The sequence below is a fragment of the Sinohyriopsis cumingii genome, chromosome 6 (assembly GCF_028554795.1).
Source record: "Sinohyriopsis cumingii isolate HCF-2022 chromosome 6, ASM2855479v2, whole genome shotgun sequence".
Lineage (NCBI taxonomy): Eukaryota > Metazoa > Mollusca > Bivalvia > Unionida > Unionidae > Sinohyriopsis > Sinohyriopsis cumingii.
Genome location: NC_142966.1, coordinates 73,081,506 through 73,108,232, shown reverse-complemented (window position 1 = coordinate 73,108,232; position 26,727 = coordinate 73,081,506). Strand labels below are relative to the sequence as shown.

General features: G+C 37.1%; 1 protein-coding gene across 3 annotated transcripts in view; it reads left to right on the top strand.

Moving 5' to 3' along the window:
- The window catches only part of LOC149797203 (acetyl-CoA carboxylase-like), a 197,716-nt gene that overhangs the window by 138,601 nt on the left and 32,388 nt on the right, over positions 1 to 26,727 (top strand). For all 3 annotated transcript variants that reach the window (XM_089961889.1, XM_089961888.1, XM_089961890.1), the window contains exons 33-43: positions 966 to 1,103; positions 1,497 to 1,577; positions 4,212 to 4,301; positions 4,949 to 5,020; positions 7,423 to 7,514; positions 8,089 to 8,200; positions 12,017 to 12,172; positions 13,178 to 13,321; positions 18,626 to 18,757; positions 19,581 to 19,718; positions 20,490 to 20,610. In XM_089961889.1, coding sequence (XP_089818015.1) covers positions 966 to 1,103; positions 1,497 to 1,577; positions 4,212 to 4,301; positions 4,949 to 5,020; positions 7,423 to 7,514; positions 8,089 to 8,200; positions 12,017 to 12,172; positions 13,178 to 13,321; positions 18,626 to 18,757; positions 19,581 to 19,718; positions 20,490 to 20,610 — 1,276 coding nt within the window. The remainder of the gene's footprint in view (positions 1 to 965; positions 1,104 to 1,496; positions 1,578 to 4,211; positions 4,302 to 4,948; positions 5,021 to 7,422; positions 7,515 to 8,088; positions 8,201 to 12,016; positions 12,173 to 13,177; positions 13,322 to 18,625; positions 18,758 to 19,580; positions 19,719 to 20,489; positions 20,611 to 26,727) is intronic.

Sequence of the window (26,727 nt, the reverse complement as noted above, 5' to 3'; positions counted from 1 at the left end):
TTTTTATCAGAAGACTTCTTTTGATGTTTGCTCGGTCTGAAATGAAAATGATGAAACTCTGATAGTCAGTATGGCTGCAACAGTTGCCATCATGAAAATCTTGTTATCGTTACTCCTCCAGAATAGATGGTGATATATCAACATGGCGATTTCACTCAAATACTTCTTATAACATGTAGTTGATTCTAAATGAAAATGGTGCCAATCTGATGTCCAGACTGGCCACTACCTTGTCCACTTTGAAAGCCTTATTGCTGATCCAGATGAAAGGAGAGTAATGTTGCAATGGGTTTTCACCATAAAGACTTGTAGTTGGTTACAAATAAAAATGGTGTTGATCATGTGACCAATATTGGTGTTATTGTTCTGTTGTTATTTCTACTTCTCCTGAATGGATGGTCTTTTCAACATGTTTTTATTAATTAAACAACTTAATATGATATCTAGCTACTGGTGCCATTCAGACATTCAGTATGCCTGCAACTGTGGCAGTACTGAAACTCTTGTTATAAATATTTCTTTCAAATGTATGTTCACATCAGCATAGGGTTTTAACTTACAGACATCTTATGATATCTAGTAGGTTGCAAATGAAAAGGTTTTCCTAGCCAACTTATAATATCACTATTTCTCCTTGTTGGCTGGTCAGTTCATCATTATGCTTTCATCAAACAATTTATTATTATGTCAGTTTGGTGCTAAATAGAAATGATGCCAGTCTGATACTACCGATCTAACCAAAATAGCATCCAGGAAATTATTTTCATCCAGTAGAGATTTAGTCCCTTTGATGGAATCTATGTTCCTTTGATTATTTAAGTTCAGGAGGACTATCTAAAAAGAGGTTATAAAAAAAATGAATCAGTGTATAAAACTTGTACTAACATAAAGCAAACAAGAAAGTTCTATCAAAACGAATCAACCTTCCAGACAATACTACTGTTCCATTCCTTTGAATATTCTAGTTCATGGAGGATGGTATTTACCGCCACCTGGAGCCTGGACTAGCTTTCCAACTTGAGATCAACCGGATGAGGAACTTTGACTTGGAAGCCATTCCCACTGCCAACTACAGGATGCACGTCTACCTTGGCAAGGCCAAGGTAAGCAGGGAGAAAACTTGTCATTAAAGAAATTGACAGCTTAAAACTTTTAAAACTAAATTTGCAAAAATTATTTACATTTATAGCAATTATTATATACATATGAAATGTGGTAAACAAATTTTGATTACTCCAACATCAGCACCTTGAATACCTGTCTTAGGTGAATGACTTGGTCCCGGCCAAAGTTTTCTTTTATCTGCTACCTTAAAAGTTAAGTCAAACACTAGAACAAATGTTTGGGGCTTGCAGTACTTCCAGTTTATGAAGTGGTTCTATAGTACCTATTAACCAAGAGTAAATTTGTTAAACATATTGTGATGCTATTTTGCCGAATTTTCTAAATTTATGAAAATTTATATTTTACTATATGAATAATTCTTTTATTCACAGCAAGTTGCCAAAGGCCAGGACACAACAGACTACAGACTGTTTGTACGATGTATCATTCGTCACTCAGATCTGATCACAAAGGTACAGTTATTTTATTTTGCATTGATTTTTTGGTATCATGTTCTTTGTTGTTACAATGTCATTTGATGCTTATATTACTTCGAGACCACTTTTAATTCATGAAAGATAAATGTACACTGTTTTTTATATAATTATTTTATCAGCATTTCATCTTGCAGTATATGTGTCTGCTCATCTGTCACACATGTTGTGAAGGCAAATAGTCCCATAGTTTTGATGGATTGCCATGGAACTTGGGAAATATGGTTATCACCTTAAGATGTGCATGTCAACAAATCTGTTCATCATTCATGTTTGTAGAGTAATTAGCCTTTTTGACTTGGACGTAGTGTCTGACAATATTGTGAACTCCTAGTATCCTTGATTCAGTGGATTGCCTTAGGACATGGGAAATGTTATGATCATCATGAGAAGATGCACATATTGACAAATTGCTGTGTTCCTGCAGTGTTTTTTAGATTTAGAGACTGGTTATAGTATATGACAGAATCTACTGAACACTAATAGTCTTACAGTCTTCAGTGCTTATAGTATACAACAGTGTCCTTATACACTACTAGTCTCAGTCTTCAGTGCTTATAGTATACAACAGTGTCCTTATACACTAATAGTCTCAGTCTTCAGTGCTTATAGTATACAACAGTGTCCTTATACACTAATAGTCTCAGTCTTCAGTGCTTATAGTATACAACAGTGTCCTTATACACTAATAGTCTCAGTCTTCAGTGCTTATAGTATACAACAGTGTCCTTATACACTAATAGTCTCAGTCTTCAGTGCTTATAGTATACAACAGTGTCCTTATACACTACTAGTCTCAGTCTTCAGTGCTTATAGTATACAACAGTGTCCTTATACACTAATAGTCTCAGTCTTCAGTGCTTATAGTATACAACAGTGTCCTTATACACTAATAGTCTTAGTCTTCAGTGCTTATAGTATACAACAGTGTCCTTATACACTAATAGTCTCAGTCTTCAGTGCTTATAGTATACAACAGTGTCCTTATACACTAATAGTCTTACAGTCTTCAGTGCTTATAGTATACAACAGTGTCCTTATACACTAATAGTCTTACAGTCTTCAGTGCTTATAGTATACAACAGTGTCCTTATACACTAATAGTCTTACAGTCTTCAGTGCTTATAGTATACAACAGTGTCCTTATACACTAATAGTCTCAGTCTTCAGTGCTTATAGTATACAACAGTGTCCTTATACACTAATAGTCTTACAGTCTTCAGTGCTTATAGTATACAACGGTGTCCTTATACACTAATAGTCTCAGTCTTCAGTGCTTATAGTATACAACAGTGTCCTTATACACTAATAGTCTCAGTCTTCAGTGCTTATAGTATACAGCAGTGTCCTTATACACTAATAGTCTCAGTCTTCAGTGCTTATAGTATACAACAGTGTCCTTATACACTAATAGTCTCAGTCTTCAGTGCTTATAGTATACAACAGTGTCCTTATACACTACTAGTCTTACAGTCTTCAGTGCTTATAGTATACAACAGTGTCCTTATACACTAATAGTCTCAGTCTTCAGTGCAAGCTGTGTATGTTTTGGGTTTCACAGCACTTAAGAACAGTCCCAGCTCTATAGTATGGAATAAGTTTAGGCATAAATAACAGGAATCCAAAGCAAAGATAAGGCAAAAAGGGGCAAAAAGTCAAATTTCTTATATAAGCCAGGTTTTAGCTCCACTGGTCATAAACCAGAAGAGCTTATGGGATGGTTTGTCATCCATCATTCACCATCTTGCTATTGATCAGCACAAGTTTTGATTATCCCAACTCCTCTTGGTATTTCTATTAAAAGACTCATGATATCTAGTTTTTACTAATTTACATGGGGTCCTTGGTGGTCAATTGGTCTAATATGCTTACCTTATATCAGTCATGCATCTCACCTTTGTTCATATCTTGAGAAAGTTTGCCAGTAGCTTCCTGTTGGTCACTGGTTTTTCCTAGGTCTTCCTAGGCTCTTTCTCCACCATATATACTAGCCATCATGTATAGCATATCATGAGTTGAATAATGGTATGAAACCTCACCAAAACAAACCAAACCTAAATGAATATGGTGCTAATGTGACATCCAACATGGCTACCACGGCAGCCATCATGATAATCTTGATATTGATTCATTACCTAAAGAGATAATATTAGCAGCTGAAGATTGCTAATTGACAAATTGAGTTATAACCATGTTTACATATAGCAGGATGTAGTATATGACATAATTTTGTGAATGCTGCTACTTTAAGAGTTTTTTATTGGATTGCTGTAAAACTTGGGATTTGTTATCATCATCAGAAGAAGATGTATGTTAATCATTCATTGTAATCCTGTTATTTTCAGAAGATTCATGTGCTTTGCTTCTTTTGCAGACGCATCTCCATTATATGGGTCAAGGTATGAAGCAGGAGAGCTATTTTTGTTAACTCTTCATTCAGTGATGTACAGGTTTTTAAATTGCTTATTACAAGGTCCTTTCTGGTCCCTTGTGTTATAAGAAGGATATATAGTTTTAACAACACAATTTTGAGGGTCTCATATATGTTATATCCTGAAGTTATGTTATATGTAATAGGGCAATGACTTTCACTGTACATTTATTTCTCTGTAGGAGGCATCATTTGAGTACCTGCACAATGAGGGGGAAAAAACTCTGCTAGAAGCCATGGATTCACTAGAAGTCGCCTTCTCTCATCCTGCAGTATGTTCTCATTATAGAAATAACTCATTTAAAAAAATGTTTGCAGTAAATTTTCATTAATAAATGGATATTGCTACCTCATCATAGAAGAAACTTAGGATAGATCAGACCGGGATCAAACCCACGACCCTCCAAATAAGAGGATCAAGATTGAACACACTAATTCACACAATTTTTTTACTAATATAAAACAGTCTGCTTATATTTTATATGTTCAATCTTTTATTTTGCTAATTGCTTCCAACCTCTGTTCTTATTCATATAATACCATGTTTGGAAATGCCATACTCACATTGTCAGCACTAACAAATATATAGAGTGATCCAACATTATAATGAGGCACACAGTAGCTTGGCAGAATTATAATGAAGCATGTGACCAGTATTGATATACTGTATTTGGCACCGATCACTTTTTAAGATGCCCTCCTTTAAGAAAGGCACTCAAAGAGTGCATGTATATTTTTTACCATTTTGTCTCCCTCTTGAAAGATCAGCCTTTTTATAAAGCACATTTTCTTTTAAATTATTAAACAAGTTACATCAAGAGGGTTACAGCATTGTTTCAGAATTTTACGTAGGTTTTGTCAGGATATCTGCATTTTTATAAAGGAATCATGATGGCCAGTTGTTTTTTTTTCTTTTCAGGCCAAAAGAACAGACTGCAATCACATCTTCTTGAACTTTGTTCCCACCCTCACCCTTTCAGATCCAGGAAAGGTAATATAACTGTACTCATTTGAAAGTGGTCTTTTTCTATAATCTGACTCTACAACCCCGTTTGTTTGTACCCCCCTACCGATTTCAAAAACGAGAACGTTTAATGTGATAAAAAGTGCACAGAACTAAGTCAATTGAATCATTGATTTATAATTTTTAACCTGACTGTGACCAGAATGGCACTAATGCTGCCATCCCCTGCACCATTTCATGCTTAATGGACTTTCCATACTAACACGGCACCATATTGCATACACTATAGGCTAGTTTATTTCCTGCAGACAACATAATGATGTAGTTCATCCTGTTCAGAAAATGCTGAATAATTGGAAATGGATCCGAGCATGTCCGTCTATTGCACTGAAAACTTCCATTAAGCATGAAATGCTCATAAGATGACGGTGTTAGGGCCACTCTACTCAGAGTCAGGTTAGAAACTATAAATCAGTGAATGAATTGACTAAGTTCCTTGCATTTTTTATCATATTAAAGGTTTCCATTATTTAAATCAGTAGGGGGGTACAAACAAACGGGTTTGTATTATCAGACTATAGGATGAATGGCAGTCCGGCATTAGCCAAGTAAATTAAAAATTTTGATAACTGTTTACTTTTAAAAAAGTGTGATATACAGAAGAATAAATCCACTGCACCATATCATAGTTGGAGTATTTACTCAGAAGAATAAATCCACTGCATCATATCATAGTTGGAGTATTTACTCAAAAGAATAAATCCACTGCATCATATCATAGTTGGAGTATTTACTCAAAAGAATAAATCCACTGCACCATATCATAGTTGGAGTATTTACTCAAAAGAATAAATCCACTGACCTTATCATAGTTGGGGTATTTACTCAGAAGAATAAATTCACTGCATCATATCATAGTTGGAGTATTTACTCAAAAGAATAAATCCACTGCACCATATCATAGTTGGAGTATTTACTCAAAAGAATAAATCCACTGACCTTATAGTTGGGGTATTTACTCAGAAGAATAAATTCACTGCATCATATCATAGTTGAAGTATTTACTCAAAAGAATAAATCCACTGTACCATATCATAGTTGGAGTATTTACTCAGAATGCTTGCATGTAATTGCAGTAATAAAAAAAGTACTTTTAAGGAATTTTGATCTCTGAAATATGGGTTCATATGAATTAACAGTATTTGTGTAATGTTATGCCAAATACACACAGTATCCATTTCATAGATGGATGTCAAGGAATTGCATTATAATATGCATGCCTTAAGATGGGTATGGTTTGTTACAGCAATGTTCATCAATCTATACATCCAATCAGTTGCTTCTCAGAGCCATAATTTTTGGAGAGATATTCATGAAACTTGATATATTTCATGACTAGATGGTGTAATGTGTGCCATATCCATTCCTTCTGTCTCAGGATATTGGTGATGGCAAGGGAAAATAATCCATGCCTTCTGTCTCAGGATACTGGTGATGGCAAGGGAAAATACAATTTGGTGATTTTTGTTTTCTTGTCTGGAATATAACTTTTGAACCACTGAAGATATTTTAATGAAACTTTAGCCAGTTTCATATATCTTGCATCATTGGTGTGTCATGCTCCATAGCCACTCCCCCTGCATTAAGAATAAGGTCAGAACAAGGAAAAAATTTAATTACATGACTTGTATCCTTGTCCAGAGGGCAACGTTTGATCCACTGAAGTTATTTTAATGAAAGTTTGTGCAGGTATGTATCATAACTAGACATATGTTGTGTACCATATCCGCATCCCCTACTTTAAGATGAAGGTCACTGCAAAGAAAAATGTAATAAATAATAAACATGACATATCTTTGTCCAGATTGTAAATTTTGTACCACAGAATATATTTTTATGAAACTGTGCCCTTATATATATCATATCAATACAGCGTTTTGCATTCTCTGCCTAGTCATAGCAAGGGAAAAAAAATTATTGCTTTGGCTTGTATCCTTGCATGGACTTGTGATGTGATGTGATTTGGATTTTTAACGTAGCTTTAACAATTTTTCAGTCATATCGCTACAATGTCTGCAGTGTGGCAGTTTATAGTGATCTCTAGCACTGGGGCATCATGCCGCAGACATGTAGCATGATGTCCCACCCAGTCATATTGGGTGTGTGATATGGAAAAATGGATTAAACATCGGTATCCAACACCAGATCAACGATGTAAGATTAAGTGATTGTGTAAGAATGATATATTATTGTCTTGTCAGCAGGAGCAGATAATCAGACTCCCTGACAGTGACAGAAGATTTTGTGATCACATTTTTTTTGTATGTTAATCAATTCATGCCATAGCAGTGTTTGCAGGTGAGACAAAGACTTAATCAAATCTTTGTTTTTTTAACTTAAACTTTAAAAAAATTATTTTTCCTTTGTAGTTGGAGGACACAGTACGCAGTATGGTGATGAGGTATGGGACTCGTTTGCTAAAACTGAGAGTCCTGCATGCTGAACTTAAGTTCACCATCAGGTTAGTAAGAGAACAGTGACATGTGGCCTGAAGACGAATTGCCTTCTCCACACTCTCACACTTGTCAAACTTGCCTTAGCCCTATACCCAGCACACTTTTTACTTATAGCTGACAAAGATAGAGGCCCTTATCTGCCATCCCATAATGCACAAGCAGATCAAGGTCTGTGTTGTTTGTTCTTCTGATTAATCCTAACAAACTCTGTTGACCCAGATCTGCTGAGATACATTATGCAATGGCTGATCTGGGTCTGTGCATTTTGCAGTTGCTCTCAACTTATAAGTAAATTTATGCAGAAAGATTTTCCTTGTGGAAATAAATAACTTCATGTTTTGGGGCTAATTTTGGGACTTCCTTCTCTTGTTTCATCATAGGAATAGTTCTAAAAAGTTGCTTCCCCCTGACAGACACCCTTGTGTCTAAAATAAACTCTTCTGGCTTCCTATAGGATAGGCATCGACATGAGACTGTAGCATAAACAGATATAGAGAAGACAAAAATGGTACTTTTAAGTCTACTGAGTTCTTAGTATTGAAAATATTAATTGTAGAGTTTAATTTCCTCTTCTCATAGGATTACCTCATCAGGGACCAGTTTCCCAATCCGTCTCTTCTTGACCAATGAGAGTGGCTACTATCTGGACATCAGTATGTACAGAGAGATCACAGACTCACGTACAGGACAGGTAAAGAATATACATGAAAAGAAGGAATATCGTAATGAATTGCAGTTTGGATATACAGTGTTTTTGTCTGTGTTATATCTGTTTACAGGGCACTTCATGAAACAGTATACATGACTACAACTGGCTATCCAAATGAACCATTTCTAAGTAATATACATAATAAACAGTGAATAATTATTTCTCCAGGTGCCAATTATGCATAGCTTGTATGGACTCCAACCATTTTTTCCAAATATTTGAATTGCCATTTAATTAAAATATATTGTGGAATACCAGTTTCCAAACAAAATCTTTGTTTTCCGTTGTGATTGTCATTTTAATACACAGTGGTCCCCCTCTTATAAGGCCACCCCTATTGCAGCAGAGAAGTGGCCTTATAATGAGGATGACATTTCTAGAGGGGGATGAGAAATGTGAATAGTAAATACATGAAGAAAGTCACAACTACATTTAATTCTAAAACATGTAATATTTTCTTTTAAAAGTCACATGCATGTTGTGACATCAATGTGAAACAAACTGTTTCATCATCTTCAGAAGAATGTTATGAAAGAACCATTGATATAGTTTTAAAACTGTCTTTATAATAATGTTACAGATCACATCATCTGTTACCAGCAGACACTTAAATACAATACAGTTGTTCATAAGAATTTTTAGGCTTGAAAATTTTCTCCAGTGTCATTTGTCCCATGCTTTCTACAGCTTTTCTATTATCTTGTTTAAGAATGTCTTGTGTTTTCATAATTATGTCCACGAGTTCAACATTGTTTGTTGTGAGGCCATAATCCATCAATTCTCTGGAATGTAAGTATGCAGTGTAATGCACTATTTGGCTGGGTTTGGACCATCACATGTTGTGTCACTGTCACAGTCACTTTCCTCATCCAGGCAGGTTTCACTAGAATTTCTAGCACCTGTCACTAATGACTCCCAGTCATCACTAATTGTGTTCCATGTAGCTAATGCATCATCACACTGAACATAATCATTAAGGGTTGTTCCAGGTGGTATAAGGGGAAGATAGTCCACTTCATCCCATTTTTCCTCCTCTGCCTCTGGTACACCTGATACCTCTTGCAAAAACCCACATTTCTGAAAGAACTTTTGAATCGTCTTGGCTGTCAGGACATCCCATGCTGATAACAGCCATCTGATTGCATCCAGCAGAGTCGCCTTTGTGCTATCTCCAGTGCAGCTGTTATATTATCCGTCAGGAACAAAACATGTGTCAGCAGTTTTTTCCTGCAGTTCACTTTGACTGTCTTGATTACCCTGCATCCAGGGGCTGAATTTTTGAAGCTGTATTTGAAGGAAAGTATGAAACCTTGACATTTGACAAATCAAGTTTGTGGTCTGCAGCACAGTTGTCAAGGAAAAGCAGGATCTTCATGTTCTGCACTTTCATCTGCTGATTAAATTTTTTGATCCAAGACTCAAATATCTGTCATGTCATCCATGCTTTTCTGTTTGCCTCATATGTAACTCTCAAATGTGTCTGGCTACATCCCTTAAAGCACCTTAGATTTTGTGATTTTCCAATCACCAGTGGCTTCAGTTTCTCACCAGAACAACTGGCGCAGAGCAAAACCGTAAATCTCTCCTTTGCTTTTTTCCCACCTTTACATGAATCCCCGTTTTGTACCAGCAACTTTGTTGGTAACAGTCCAAAAAACAAACCAGTCTTGTCACAGTTAAAAATATCCTTGCTGTCATATACCCTGCATATATTGTTCAGTCTTTTGTTCCCATCTTTGACAACTTCATTATTAACATCAGCTAATTATCCACTAAGGAGGACAGAACACTTAATATTGTGTTGGAATTGAAATCTGTGCAACCATCCATTACTTAAGGTAAAGTCATCATATCCCATTTCAACTGACAAAATATTTGCTTTTTCTTGGATCATTCAACTGGTGAGTGGAATTTTCATAGCATGCGCAGTGCAAAACCATTCAAAAACCTTGCCATTCAAGTCATGATACAAACATCTCCTGGCTCTAACAATCTTTTCTCCATCCATTCCACCTTCCCATTTTCACAGAAGTGTTTCCCTATCTTTCATGATTTTGTTTATCTGAGTCTTTCCAACATAAAATTTTTCTGCAAAGATCCTCGAACTCTCCCCCTTTTCGGTCAGTTGAATTACTTTCACTTTCTCTTATAAACTAAGAATTTTTCTTTTCCTCGATGACATGTTGATCTTTTTGCAGAACTTATTCCAATGTTGCCAACTACAAGACTGATAACACAATTTTTCTGCATTTAAACAAATTGCCATGTGTTTTTAAAGGAAGTGATCTTGTCACATGATTCATTAGTCGCAGTATGGTACCCTATTGTTTTTATACATTTCTTTACACTATGTAAGAAAAGCCAAAATGGCTTCAATATGTACCATTAACATCATGCAGATTTGACCTTGTGGCCGTTAGGATTTGTAATCTTGACAATTATTATCAGTAGTAATAACCACTAATTATCAAAGTGATCAAGCTCAACATCTTACTAAGGGAAGCCATAAAGACTATCAAACCATTTTCCCACTGACTCGTGTATTGTACATCGATACTGCCACTTCTCAGCTGTTACTACTGTTCAGTAATTGTAATCTTAACAATTATCAGAGTGACTAAACCAGACATCTCATGATAATACAGCAGTAAGGCTAATTGGATTACATGTACTTACACTTTTTTATGGATTAAAATTTGAGTCTTTCTCTGCTTTGTGGCATAAATGTGGCTTCTGGTGAGGCGTAAATGATATAATATTAACCTTAGTGGTACATGTAGTTTCATCAAAACTTCTTTCAGTAACGAAAATCTGACATCGGGAAACAGAAATCAGGTTACTTAACACACGTTATGAATAAAATACTGGTTCTGGATACATATTAAAATAAAATGCAGTTGCTTATGAGGGGTAAATTTTATATTATTGCACTAGGGATACTTTTGAACACAAACTCATTGGTGCCAACGGATTCAGGCCGTAAGGAGCTGATGGCCACTGGGCGGGGGGGCTGTTAAAGAGGGGGACTACTGTATATTATGATATTTTTGTAAATTTTAATATATTCTAATATTTTTGATATTTCCAAGAAATAACTTTTATTTTTTAGGAATTGGGATAATCAAAATAAAGTTTATCAGGAGATATACATTGTTTCAAAGGAGATGTATATTGTATCAAAGGAGATGTACATTGTATCTGAGATGTATATTGTATCTAAGGAGATGTAAATTGTATCAAAGGAGATTTACATTGTATACAAGAAGATGTACCTTATATCAGAGGAGATATAAATTGTATCTAAGGATATGTACATTGTATCTAAGGATATGTGCATTGTATCTGAAGAGATATACATTGTATCTATGAAGATGTAAATTGTATCAAAAGAAATGTACATTGTTTGTAGGAAGATGTACATTATATCTGAGATGTAAATTGTATCTAAGGATATGTACATTGTATCTAAGGAGATGTACATTGTATCTAAGGATATGTACATTGTATCTTATAAGATGTACATTATATCTGAGAAGATGTACATTGTATCTTAGGAGATGTACATTATATCTAAGGAGATGAACTTTGTATCTAAGGAGATGTACATTGTATCGTACATTATATCTGAGGAGATGTACATTGTACCTTAGGAGATACACATTGCATTTAATGAGATGTACATTTTATTGTAGGAAATGTATCTTAAATGGAGAAGTATACTTAAGATGCAAGTAATGCAGTAAATCATATAATCAGAATGTGGATGATAAAGGTTACTTGGTATTTCATACTTAACAGGTGATGTTCCAATCTTATGGGACTAAACAGGGACCCTTGCATGGCCTGCTGGTCAGCACACCATATGTAACCAAAGACCAACTTCAGCTTAAGAGATACCAAGCACAGAAAAGTGGCACCACCTTTGTCTACGACTTCCCAGAAATGTTCCGACAAGTAAGGGAGGATACATAGTATACATGGCTTGTTCATATGAAATATTTGATGGGAGACAAGCAAAGTAAAAAACCTGAAACAAAGACAGGTCCTTCAGTTGATGAATTGACAGAATCAGTGTAACCTTTTCTTCTCTTTAGCATCAGCATTTCCTTATAACCAAATTGCCTCTTTATAAAATTGTATTTCTTTATTAGAGACACATTTTTGGTTAATGATACAATTTTGATACAAATAAATGAAACATAAAGAAATTATTACAAAGAATGGAATTATATATGTTATATTAGGCAAACTGTCTAGGTGTTTAAACATTATGGCAGAATGCTTTCTCTTAATTAGACAGTCTAAACACAGCAGTATCATTGCTTAACTGTTCACATGTTTCCCAGGCCAAATATCACTAGATACCCACTGTGACTTTGAACGGATGACATTTGACTGCCACATGGTGGAAGACAACTGGATTTTTCAAAAATCCTTATTTCATTTCTAAACAATGAAGCAAACATTAGAACTCAACCAACAGTGTATGATCATTATTCAGATGATTTATGAAACATCCAGTGCAAAAAGAGGTATTGCATATTTGTTGAAATGAAAAGTAAAAGCAAATGTACTTTATTTATTGACACATTAATGTTCTATTCCAGCATTTGAAAATAACCCTTGTCACAAATTGCACATGTCAGACTAGCTAGAATTGGCCTGATGGGGTAAAAATAGGATATACCAGTATATATGGTTAGTCCATTTATTGAATGGAAAAAAAACATAGGGTAATTTGTGTAGTCTTGGCTTTTTGGAAGCAGCTTTGGAAAGCTCATCAAACTCATTTTGGGGCAAGTCATTATAATCCAACTTTTGTTCTGACCAAATGACTGAACATTTTAACTATTTTGGGCTTTGAGTAAGCTCTGGAAGGCTTGCTAGAGTCTAAATGGAACAGTGCATCCTATACTGGGGATATTATTGTCTTATTTACCTATAATTTTTCTATTTCAGGCTTTGAGTAAGCTCTGGGTCTCTCATCAAAGTCAAAATGGTACCAATGATCCAGTACCAGGTGACCTGGTGACCTTCACTGAATTGGTGCTAGATGGACATGGTAGAATTTGCATGCAGAATAGGAACCCTGGTGAAAATGAGGTACCAGTGTAGATTATTGCATTTTTGTCTTGCCTACAGAGTATATGTGAAATATAAAAAGTATAACTTTTCGTGCTTTAATGGAAGTGGTGCTAGTCACAGCATCAATGGAAATGTTGTAAGAGTTGAACAAGAGACATATTCACTCTGTTGCAGGTCAGGCGAGTTCCACATAACCATTGTTTTAGGAAAATTTGTTCATAATAAGTTGATCTTGGATGAACATTTCAGTCTATGTTGGAATTTTTTGGGGAAAATGTTTTGTTCCCCCCAAAATGACCTTTCTGCAAATACATATCCAGGGACGCTGCCAGGCTGCAGGATTTCAGGTTTGTCACAGATATGCTCAGTCATGCAACTTTTGAAATCCATTGGCGAAAGGTCACACAAGTTGCCTGTGATTCCCTCAGTTTTCAGTTTGCAAAGGCTTGTTTGAAGAGGAGAGATTCAAAACAATGAAGAATATTTACAGCATGCAGATACATTATATGTTTATTGTTGCAGAAATCACACAAAATCATTAAGTGCTTGTTTTAAATTAGGTGTTTAAACACCTTATAATAATGTCACCCATCAGCTACCATATGGCATAGTTTACCCCCTCCCCCCATGACAATCCCATGACCTACCCCTCTTAAAAAAAATTCTGGCAGTATCTCTGCATTACACAGTTATATTGCACTGGCTTTCTAATGGCCCTACTTTTCCATACTTTTTCATTGGGCACCCTACTTGTTTCTTTTCTTAATTTAACCATGCTAATCCTACTTTTAAAAAAAATTGGAGACATTCTTTGATCAATTTAATATGTGCTAACCATAATGGAGAAGTTCTTTGTCTCTCAGTGCTTTCATTTCATTAATTAATGTAATTTCAAGGGAACATCAAGGGCTCAAACACAACAGTTTAACAGGCAATCTTTTCTTGCACCTAGACAGCTTTATTGGCATTACCAGTAAATCAACCTGATGTGTATCAAGTGCAACAACCAGTTCTTTTCCTAGCGATGCCACTTTTGATGTTAAAATGATAATCTAAGAAAAGAATTAACAGAAAAATTCTACTAAACAATCCTCTAAGCAGAGATGTGGAAACATAATTCCGATGGAATGGGTAGATCCTGGATTACTGAGATGCACATGCATGTTTATTTACACATTTACCAATTTCATAAATATTACATGCAATGAACTAAATGAAGTCATTACCACTGTAAATAATGCAACCTTAGGTTTATGTAGCTGCACAGTAAGATTTTCACTCAGGACCAAGTTTGGAAAATGTTTTGTCTGATTATCAGAGAAAGGGGATATTTTAGGAATTGAGTTTGTCAGCACATCTTTTTTCCATGCTGCATGGAAGATATTATTGAAACTGTCTTAAAATACATTACCCGATCATAATACCTTAGAAAGAACTACTACTACCTCATAAATCCAGCCCTCCCAGGCTAAACTATTTTACGAAGAAGCTAAAATTTACCTGCCCACATAGGTGTCAGGTAGACAGTGATCTCCCCTTTATAGGGGATTGGTGCCAAATAACACAAGTTACTACTTCTACACTTGCTGTGTAGCATGCTCTCAACAGAGTGGCAACACAATCCACATTCAAGTATGCAGGAAGTTCACTACCTTAAAAGCAAGTTAGAGGAGTGTTCTCTTCGAAGGGAATTATACTTTATCTCAATTTTCCCACTCTTCTTGCTTCTTTCTTTTGACAACAAAGTTCTCTGTCTTTCTTTAGAATTATAACTTTGCCATCCTGACACAATTAGGCCCCCTTGGTATCTACCTGCATCGGTTGTTAGTGTACCCTCACATTGCTGTAACTATATGTTATGTATGGATACTTTATTTAGTATAGATAACTCAGTTATATATTGCTGCAGAGTTTCTGCTATGGTTGGATAAGTACATGTAAGTTTTCTGAAGATAGTTCAGTCGTAGTGTCCACTTCATAGTTACTATAAGCAACACGTAAGTAATTTTACATTTCCTATAGGTAACATTTATTATAAATGATATTTTAGCATCCACTTTATAAGCATTCAGAGTCATGCTCCAATACTCTACTGGTATCACTTGCCACATGTGCCCTTTTACTGGTGAACTGTCATTGTGTATAGCTCCGCACATGCACTCTGAGTTCATAAGCAGGAATTGTGCTGGGCTACACCTGTATTATCTTACAGATTTAGACCATGGGCATGATCAAGTGTAACATTTGATATACAGGACTGACAACCACTCAAAATGTGTAACTTGCTGTAGATACCAATCTCCAGATGACTGCAGAATTCTCCAGCGTGTCCTGTTTCCTGTATCATTTGTGGCAATATTCAGTCCCAGACACTCAGACAAGGAATGACGGTTGCTGGTAAAGCACTTACTAGCAACTGTCAGCACATGAACCTGGCTCCAAGAAGGAAACAGGGGCTGTATTTCATCAAGTCTCATCAAATGCTCAGATTGCGATCACATATGGCCATCACATATTCTGGCCTTGACTTGCATTTAAAAAGACAGGTGATAGGGATCCAATGTCCCTTATCCATCCCTGGCACCATAACATGGACTTCTGCATGATAATCACATGGTCTCTACCTAGTATTGGACTCATGTCAGGCTATCATCAATATAGGGCCACCGTATCTAGGTGCTGATCATTTCAAAGCTAGCTTCAGTTCTTTCAAAGAACCATCTCTCAAATCAAGAATCCTTCACATAGGGGTTTAGTCAATGCAACAGTGGACATCATTGTCCTTGGTTGCCTATTGAGACCGTTACAAATAATACTGTTATCCCAGTGGTGGCCAAAACTTTTGTTCCTTGGCACAAACAATGCATTGTAGGTCCCATCTCAGGAAATGGGAGAACCTCACTTGGCTTATGTCGGCTGGTCACTGGCAGGTACATCCTATGAGTTGACGGTTTGTATGGACAGGAGCACAACAGGCTGGGGTGCACATCTCCTTTGATCATTCCAGGAAGCCAATGGACATTGGCTGACTCAGGATCATCTATTACTTATCAATAAATAGCTTCAAATGAAAGCCATAAAGAAAGCTTTCCATTGATGGCAGAAGAATCTACATGGAAAGCAGTTTCATTCTTTCAGACAACTCGACAATAGTGAATTATCTCAGAAGGCAAGGGGGAATACAATTCCCAGACCTTTACTTCAATGACAGATCCATGAATTGTAATAATCCAGCTGACTACAAGACTCACTGTCCTGGAATAATCAACTTGTACAAGCAGAATGGTTGTTTCATCCCATGCTTTTGAGACCTATGTGCCCACTGGGATCAAACACTGGTGGATTTATTGGTAATGAGGAGAATGCAAAACTCCCATCCTTCGTCTCACCTGTCCTGGATATGAGGGCCTAGGAAGTCTCTTTCCATAGATTGGTCTCATTTGGATGCATACTCTTATCCTCTGATTCTGAGGTTATACAGAAGGCAAGAGAATCGGAGTGTTGGCTCATCATGATTGCTCCACTCAAGTGAGAAAAATATCATGGATCGGTGACATCATTAATCTAGCAGCAGAACAGTTTTCTCATGGAGAAAATTACTCAAGTGAGACAGCCTTCTGCATTTTACTAAAGAAATGGAGAATATTTGCCTAATGATGTCAGCACAAACACATTGCACCTCTGAACACATCCATACCTCCAACTTCCTACTTTAGCTCTTTAATGCAAAATAGCCCCAGTCACGATGAAATGCTACTGTTTCATGATCTTAGGCATGCACATCATTATGGAAGTTAGTATGTCCAAAGGCATTGACTCTTTGCCTTTTTGCTCTAAATGGAATCTATTGTGGGTGCCCACCTGTCTGAATATGACAGCATTTGAACCTCTCTCATGGGCTTCATTGGCTCACCTATCTTGTAAGGTCTCATTATTTGCGCTAGGGATGGTGGGCAGAATCAGTGAGATACAGTGAAACTGTTCCCTAGCTGACATTATACAAGCCATGGAATGAAAGTCAGAGTCGACATTCTCCATCTTTTACCTATGTGATCTTTCATTCCAAAAGGCTCAGTTAGACCTGGTGAGGCCTATGGCTGCTGCACAGTAGGTTTCCTTTCCTGCTTGTTTAGTGGATTCCCAATTTCCACTTGATTTTTGGAAGGGAATTTTTTTTTCTCTTCCCACACCCTGGCTATGGAGTCTGACCTCCAGCTGGGTTATCTATCTTGAAGCTGCCTCATTTACCTTAGGGGACCAGAAATGTCCTCTCTATGGTAAGGAGATGTAACTCCCTCCACCTCTTACCTATTTTCTTAAGGTATTTTGATCAGGAAATGTATTTGAAGAAGAAACTAATTCTTCTAGTAATGTTATGTCCAGTTAGAGAGCATGCACTCAGCTTCAATTGTAACCAAAGTATTCACTGGATTTTGCACCAATCCCTGTATCAAGATGAAATCAGTCTAACTGCCACCAATGTGGGCAGGCAACATTTAACTTCTTAGCTGAAATGTTTAGCCAAGGAGGGCTGAATTTGTGAGGTAATAGTAGTTCTCCCTAAGACATTATGATTGGGTAAATATTATTGAAGAAACATATTTTACTGGAAAAAATTTGGGGTTTTTTTTGTCTTGGCCATTTTAAGGAAATTTCTTGAAAAATGGTGAATAAGGGGAATTTTGTGAATTAAACTTATTAGTGCATCTCCTTCTAATCTGCTTGGAGAATTTTATTATCCCTGCAGTACAGCAGAGAGCAGGGATATTGTCATCACCCATATGTGTCAGTCTATTTTTTTGTCTGTCTATCCATTTGTCTGATTGGCTGTCACTTCTCTCACACTGCTTCAGAATTTTAATGTAACTTTGTAGGCTACCTGTCTGCTTGCTGAAGATTTCAACTAAGTTTTACTCTTTCCTGTGGCCCATTTTTGGGGGAACATTTAATGAAATAATGGTCAAAATTTGAAGTTTTTAAGAATTCTGCCTGTCATCATTTTTCCACAATAGTTATTTCCCTTGGACATAATTCCACTGATGGAACTGCTTGAAAAAAGAAGTTGAAAATACCTTGAAATGGAAATCATTACAGTAATTCCTCAAATGGTGATTCAGATGTTGATACATATTCTCTATTAGCATATAAAGAATAGATATTTATAAAAATAATATCTGGATTATTTTGAGCAGACTGTACCGTACTAAAAAGGACCATGAATAGCAACATCACAAAGAGTTATGTCCTTGGATCTGATCCTAGGTTACTTAGTATCACTTTGTCCCTCAAAGCCATCAGTGTTCTCAATACTTTGATTTGTAGATTGGGATGGTAGCCTGGCAAATGACATTGAAAACCCCTGAGTATCCTGAAGGCAGAGAGATCATTGTTATAGCTAATGACATTACACACAAAATTGGCTCCTTTGGGCCACAAGAAGATGTCCTGTTTAAGGTATGTATGCATGTTTGTCATCCTTATCATAGAAATCTTTCAGATATGAGATGTCTTTTTTCTGTTAAGTGACCATTTGATGATGTTTTTGTGGTATGGTAGGTGAATGTTGATGACATCATAATGTAACTGAAGCAACTTATTAGTACTATATAAATCTATTTTAAAGACAAATTGGTGATAAAAATAATTGTTTGCATGGTTAGAATTAAGACAAGGAAGTCAGCCATTGATTTGCATTGTTTTTTGTTTCAGCAGGGTTCTCATCAGAACCTCACAAAGGTTAAAGTATGTAACCTTTCAATGGGAATTTCTTGATCTTGGTGCTAACCTCAAAATAGATTATGCTAATCTTTGAGGATATTAACATCATTCAGATGAGAACAGGTTCAAAAACAGTTGAAGCCCTTATTATACAAACAAAAATCATGATTTTATGATATACATTTGCCATGCATTCTCAGATAAATTGCTTTTTAAAAATGTTTTTTCCCCCTCTTCATATAATTTACTATTGCATCTGTATGAATAAAATGATGGCATTGAAAATGCTCAAAGAAAATTAACAGTTCAAATTTATTTAATAAATTTTGATGACATATGAAATTAACACTTGTAGAATATCCTGTACAAATTGTCAATACTGAGTACATGATAAAGCAACTCAGTGAAGTTTCTGTTGGTGCTACCATCCTAAAGACTATTTGCATCATTTTTGGTTCGTTTACATTTAGCTTCAGTTTTACACAGTATACTGCAGTACTTGACAGCCTTATCTGTCAAAAGTTTCCACAACATTATTTGTTCTTACATGATATTACAGAAAGCATCAGAGCTGGCTCGCAGTAAGCGTGTACCCAGAGTCTACATCTCAGCCAACAGTGGAGCTAGAATCGGACTGGCTGAGGAGGTTAAACACTTATTCAGGGTAGCATGGGAGGATCCCAATGATCCAGATAAGGTACATTTGGTACTGTAATGTACAGACAGTGAAATAGATCATTTTACCAAATCTGCATTTCATTGGTGTGGTTGTGTTCTGTTTACATTCCATCCATGTTTGTATTTCAGTTTTTGTCTCATTGTTTCTTATTTGTGGTCTAAAAAATTCATCTGATTTTACATTATCATTTCCATTCATTGTTTCCTATCATTTTTGTTCATATGGAATGCATTTACCAATGTCAAGATTGCCAGATGTATGGAAAGAACTATTTTGATATCTTGTCTTATGAACAGTATGCTTTAATAATATAGAAAATTAATAAAATTAAAAAGGCAAGATTGAATTTACAATAAATACATAACCACAGCTGCAGTAAATGTAAAAATAAAGTTGTATAATATTTGTTGGCATATTTTATTTCATATTTAATTTTGTTAAAAAACAAATTGTTCATAATATAAGTACCAGTGAATGATGTCATTGCAATTTATAATAAACCATGTTTGTTACCATATTCATAATCTATGCAAGAAAATATTTTGTATCTTCTGTCCTAACTTCAGACACTTGCTTAAGTCTATGACTGTCTAGATTTTTCCCTGTGGTAGCAAATTGATGAACCTGTAGCTAGATGGATATTACATATACACCACTTCAGTGGCAGTGACCAAAGTGCAGGGCATTTTTTTCAAATTGGTCTGTCACTATTTAATTTAAATATTTTCTTTCACTTTCTGTCTCTTTTTACCACAACTATCAGCCTTTGTTTGTCATCCTACAACACAGGGCTTCAAGTACTTGTTTCTAAGACCAGATGACTTCAAGAAAGTAAGTGCGATGAATGCAGTGCGTGCAGAGTTGATAGAGGATGATGGGGAGTCAAGATACAAGATTACAGATATCATAGGTAATATGATTTTCAAATTCTCATATGCATTATCATTTTAATTTGCAGGGAATCAAAAGGATTAGTACTGTCTAATGCATCATGTTTGCAGTGATGATTGTATGAACTATACAGTATTCTCTCATTATAAAGGCCTTTATTGTAACACAATTCCTTTTATAACGTGGGTTATAGTCATAGATTCCATTTCATTGTTTAATAGTGAAATAATATCCATACGATAATTTCATTATAAGGAAGATTCACTTTAATGTGGTATTTGCTGTGTGGCTGCCAGGGACAGCAGTACAGTGAGGGAGTGCTGTATTTCTACTTATTGCAGTCTTCTTGACTGTGGGACTTGGTATAAAAAAATATGTTTAATTGTCAGTCTAGGCACAAAGCAGTGTGTTCCTTAGACCTTAATCTGTGAAATGTTACATGCATTTGCATGAAAATTAATTGCTCGGAAGTGTATGCATGATGCACTGGATGTATTCATTAAGGATGGTGTGTTAATGCAACTGTTTTTCTTTCTTCATTAGAAAAATGTTTTGGGGATTTTTCTCCAACAATAAAAATTATGTTGGAATTTAGTTACAGGAATTTATTATGCAGGATGAAATTGAAATAAATTGTTTTCATTAATGCCTGTCGAAATAAAAGGGAAGAAAACCCTCATGCATCAGACTGAAAATTGCAATTGGATAATTTTTATGTATTTATTTGTTTAGTTAGCTTTAGTCATGAGTATTTTAAGGTAAGAAAAAGAACTTTTTAAAACTTTTTTTTTATAATTTAAAATTATCTAAAAGTAAAATCTTCATAATTTCCTGCACCAGTAATGCTAGATGTGTTTATACTGTAGACAATATACTGCATTTTTCAAATGACTGGAATTTCTCTTTTCCTGATGCAGGCACTTTTAAATGCCCAGTTTGGGAACACAATGATAATAAAAGACTAATTGATTTTCTCCAAAAAGTTAAGTAATGAACTAACTGTACTAGAGTCAGCCCTGCCCAAACACCAGTCAGTGTCCACTTGTTCATGAAATTTTCACACAACAGTAGAATACACCTTATTTAGATATGCTTACAGTCTGGATAATTTTGATACATAGGATATAATGTTTAGCCAAAAAGGGTTGTATAGGATCCCAAAAGGGGTTGTATTTCAATCCAGAGAGGATGAGATAGAGCAAAATAAAACACACTTCTGTCATTTGCATGTTGTTGTTAAAGTGTGTTTTAAGTAACCATTCTTACCTACTGTACCATTTTGTTTCAGAGATAATGTCCAATAATGTTAAATCAGTTTTTACGTATATACTCATCTATACAAGTTAGCCATAACCATCTACCTTAAGTTGTAATTTATCCATAACCATCTACCTTACATTTTAGTTTCAACAGAAACCAAATTTACAGCAAAATACAAGTGATATCTTTCATTACTAAAAGAAAGACGTCAGTGCAAAAGTACTACCATTTGGACAGATCATTATCATGATTATGAAGGCTGCATGTAATATGAACTCTGTGTACATTGGTTGACTTTGTACATAAAGGTTGCATGGACTCTCAACTCTATATACGTTGGTTGACATTGTACATAAAGGCTGCATGTACTATCTGCGCTCCAGATACATTTGTAGAACGTAGAGCGCTAACCAAAACAGGCTAAATGGGGTCATTATAACATATTTTATTAGATAGGTGCAAATACAAATACAGTAGAGTAATACATGTAATGAACTTTTATTGAGCGATTATTTTATGAAAGTCACTGATTATACTTTGGATGAGGGAACCTCTGCTTCTTGATGATGTAGTTGTTAAGAGTTGTCTTTTCTTGAGTTTTTAATCCCAAAGCAGTTCTCAGTAGCTTTAGAGCTCCACTTGTAGGGTCTTTATCTTTGAACTGCTCCATGATTTGCAATGATGTTGCTGAGGAATTCTGTTGTAAGCTCTCTCACTGGTGTTTCCTCTTCTGTATCAGAGGCTGTAGATTCGCTCTGGATTTGTTGATCTGCTAATTCTCGAAGTTCATCATTGCTAAGACTCTCGCTATGAGATTGAAACAATTCATCAACATCTTCCTCATTAACACCCTCCAGTTCCTCTTCATTGGCCAGTTCGACAATGTTTTGGATGACTAATTCCTCTTCAACCCAAGTTGCTGCATATTTCTGGCCAAAGCTTCTTCCATTCATGCAGTTTGGAGTAACTTCATTCCAGGATGTTTTGATATTATATATGGCATTCATAATGTTGTAGTCTTTCCAAACATTGCCTGATGGATTGTTTATCTTCAACCTCTGTTTTTTCTATGAGTTTCTTGAAAGTGTGGTTGAGGTAGTAGGCCTTAATATTTGATATTACTCCCTGAGCCATCGGTTGTATTAATGAAGTGGTGTTGGGAGGAAGGTAAAGCACTTCTGCAGGAATGGAGGTTCATAGTGTGTCTAGATTATCAGGGTGGCCTGGAGCATTATGAAGCAACAACAATGCTTTAGGTTCAATGTTGCATCCCTCACAATAACGCTTCACAGATGGGCAAAAATGTGAAACAAACCAATTTGGAAAAACATCAATTGTCACCCAAGCCTTCTTATTCGAGTCCCAGATCACTGGTAGACTTGATTTTAAAATTCCTTTCATTGCTCTTATTGTTTGGGAATGATATACAAGCATTGACTTTAACTTAAAGTCACCTTTAGCATTGCTCCCTAGCAAGAGAGTTAACTGGTCCTTTTCAGCTTTGAATCCTGTTTCTTCACAGGATATACAAGTGCGAGAAGGCACCCTTTTCCAAAAAAGGCCCATTTCATCCACATTAAAGACAAGTTCAGGATGATAGTTGCCTCGCTCGATGATGGCTTTCAGAGCTGCAGGAAATACCTGGGCTGCCTTTGTATCCGCACTAGCTGCTTCACCAGTGATATGTATGCTATGGAGGATAATGCACCTTTAAATGATCCAAACCAACCTCTGCTAGCTGTAAATGTTTCTGACACATCTCCTTTTTCTTCTTGAATATGTGTGAAGATGCTTCTTGCCTTTTCCATTATTATAAGTTTGCTTAAGGGCATGTGATCATCCACCCAAATACTAAGCCTTCTTTCCATTTCTTCAAGCAAATAGCTTCTTGAATGAGATACCTTTGCTGCTGACAGTTTCGAGGTCATAGTTGCAAAGGCTCTTGTCTGCATTTTTATAATTGTTCTTATCATGGACATTACTGTGTTTAAAGAAGCGCTCACATCAACTTGATGCTCACCAGCCTCCCTTAACACTTGTAGTTTCACATCCAAGCAAATGCTTTTCTTTGCATCTTAGATGCACTAACATCATTTGCAGGCCTTTTTTCCAGACATGATAGGTGAATAGTGCTGGAAAATATGCTTTTTGTCAAACAATGTGTACAGTAGCTGACTGCGTGTATGTATTCTGCACAAAGTGCACTGAATGACTAAGCGATTTTTGGTAATGGCCGCACTGGGAAATAACAGTACAGAGCATGTGCACTATAATGAAACACCGCTAAATGGAGCAGCATTAAGTGGAGTATTACTGTACACTGATTGACTTTGTACATTATGGTACTGCCAACTGTGTGTACATTGGTTGACTCTGTGCATAAAGGCTGCACGTACTATCAACTCTGTGTATGTTGACTTTGTACATAAAGGCTGCAAGTATTATCAGCTGTGTGTACATTGATTGAATTTGTAGATAAAGGACTATCAACTGTGTGTACATTGGTTGACTTTATACATAAAGGTACTATCAACTGTGTGTACATTGACTTTGTACATGAAGGCTGCATGTACTATCAGCTGTGTGTACATTGGTTGACTTTGTGCATATGTATATATTATACTTTGTCAAGTTTGTGTTCAGCAGCAGTGATGATATCAGTGTAACCAGGTCACTTTCCTAATTTTTCATTTATAGACAGGATCAAGACCTCATCTAAGTTTTTGACTTTAATGCCATTATGTATCACATGTTATGCTATACATGGCAGTCAGTATATTTGGAGAAAGAGCCAGGGAAGAATCACTGACTCACTGAAAGCTACCTGTATGTTTCTCACATGCCCACATTGGTCGGGCCAAGACTCAAAAACCCATAATGACAAAGGTAAAATATGAGTGATCTGTACAGGCAAGCACCTGTTATCACTTTGCCACCCAGAGCCCCATTCTGATATTGGCCACCCTGTGCCCTATTCTGATATTGGCCACCCTGAGCCCCATTCTGATTTTGGCCACCCAGAGCCCTATTCTGATATTGGCCACCCTGAGCCCCATTCTGATATTGGCCACTCTGAGCCCCATTCTGATATTGGCCACCCAAAGCCCCATTATCCATTGTAATATTGGCCACCCAGAGCCCCATTCTGATATTGGCCACTCAAAGCCCCATTGTCCATTGTAATATTGGCCACCCAGAGCCCCATTCTGATATTGGCCACCCTGAGCCCCATTCTGATACTGACCACCCAGAGCCCCATTCTGATATTGGCCACCCAGAGCCCCATTCTGATATTGGCCACCCTGAGCCCCATTCTGATATCGGCCACCCTGAGCCCCATTCTGATATTGGCCACCCTGAGCCCCATTCTGATATTGGCCACCTTGAGCCCCATTCTGATATTGGCCACCCTGAGCCCCTTTCTACTATTGGCCACCCAGAGCCCCATTCTGATATTGGCCACCCAGAGCCCCATTCTGATATTGGCCACTCTGAACCCTATTCTAATATTGGCCACCCAGAGCCCCATTCTGATATTGGGGCCCCGAGTGGTCGAGTGGTCTAAAGTGCTGTCCGTTACGGATCACTGCCATCTCACCTCTGTCTGCGTAGGTTCGAGTCTTGGATTCGGCCAATGTGGGTATGTGAGAAAGCTTGCCAGTAGCTTCTCAAGGGTCGGTGGTTCTTTCCGGGGATTTCCTGGGTTCTTCCTCCACCACTAATACTGGCCGCCATGTATAGCCTATCTTGTGCTGAAAAATGGCGTTAAACCCTATAACAACAACATTCTGATATTGACCACTCTGAACCCCATTTTGATATTGGCCACTCTGAACCCCATTCTGATATTGGCCACCCTGAGCCCCATTCTGATATTGGCCACCCAGAGCCCCATTCTGATATTGGCCACCCAGAGCCCCGTTCTGATATTGGCCACTCTGAACCCCATTCTGATATTGGCCACCCAGAGCCCCATTCTGATATTGGTCACCCTGAGCCCCATTCTGATATTGGCCACTCTGAACCCCATTCTGATATTGGCCACCCAGAGCCCCATTCTGATATTGGCCACTCTGAGCCCCATTCTGATATTGGCCACCCTGAGCCCTATTCTGATATTGGCCACCCTGAGCGCTATTCTGATATTGGCCACCCAGAGCCCCATTCTGATATTGGCCACCCAGAGCCCCATTCTGATATTAGACACCCAGAGCCCCATTCTGATATTGGCCACCCAAAGCCTCATTCTGATATTGGCCACCCTGAGCCCCATTCTGATATTGGCCACCCAGAGCCCCATTCTGATATTGGCTACCCTGAGCGCTATTCTGATATTGGCCACCCAGAGCCCCATTCTGATATTGGCCACCCAAAGCCCCACTCTGATATTAGACACCCAGAGCCCCATTCTGATATTGGCCACCCAGAGCCTCATTCTGATATTGGCCACCCTGAGCCACATTCTTATATTGGCCACCCAGATTCCCATTTTGATATTGGCCACCCTGAGCCCCTTTCTGATATTGGCCACCCTGAGCCACATTCTTATATTGGCCACCCAGAGCCCCATTCTGATATTGGCCACCCAGAGCCCCATTCTGATATTGGCCACCCAGAGCCCCTTTCTGATATTGGCCACCCAGAGCCCCTTTCTGATATTGGCCACCAGAGCCCCATTCTGATACTGGCCACCCTGGGCCCCATTCTGATATTGGCCACCCAGAGCCCCATTCTGATATTGGCCACCCTGAGCGCTATTCTGATATTGGCCACCCAGAGCCCCATTCTGATATTGGCCACCCAGAGCCCCATTCTGATATTAGACACCCAGAGCCCCATTCTGATATTGGTCACCCAGAGCCTCATTCTGATATTG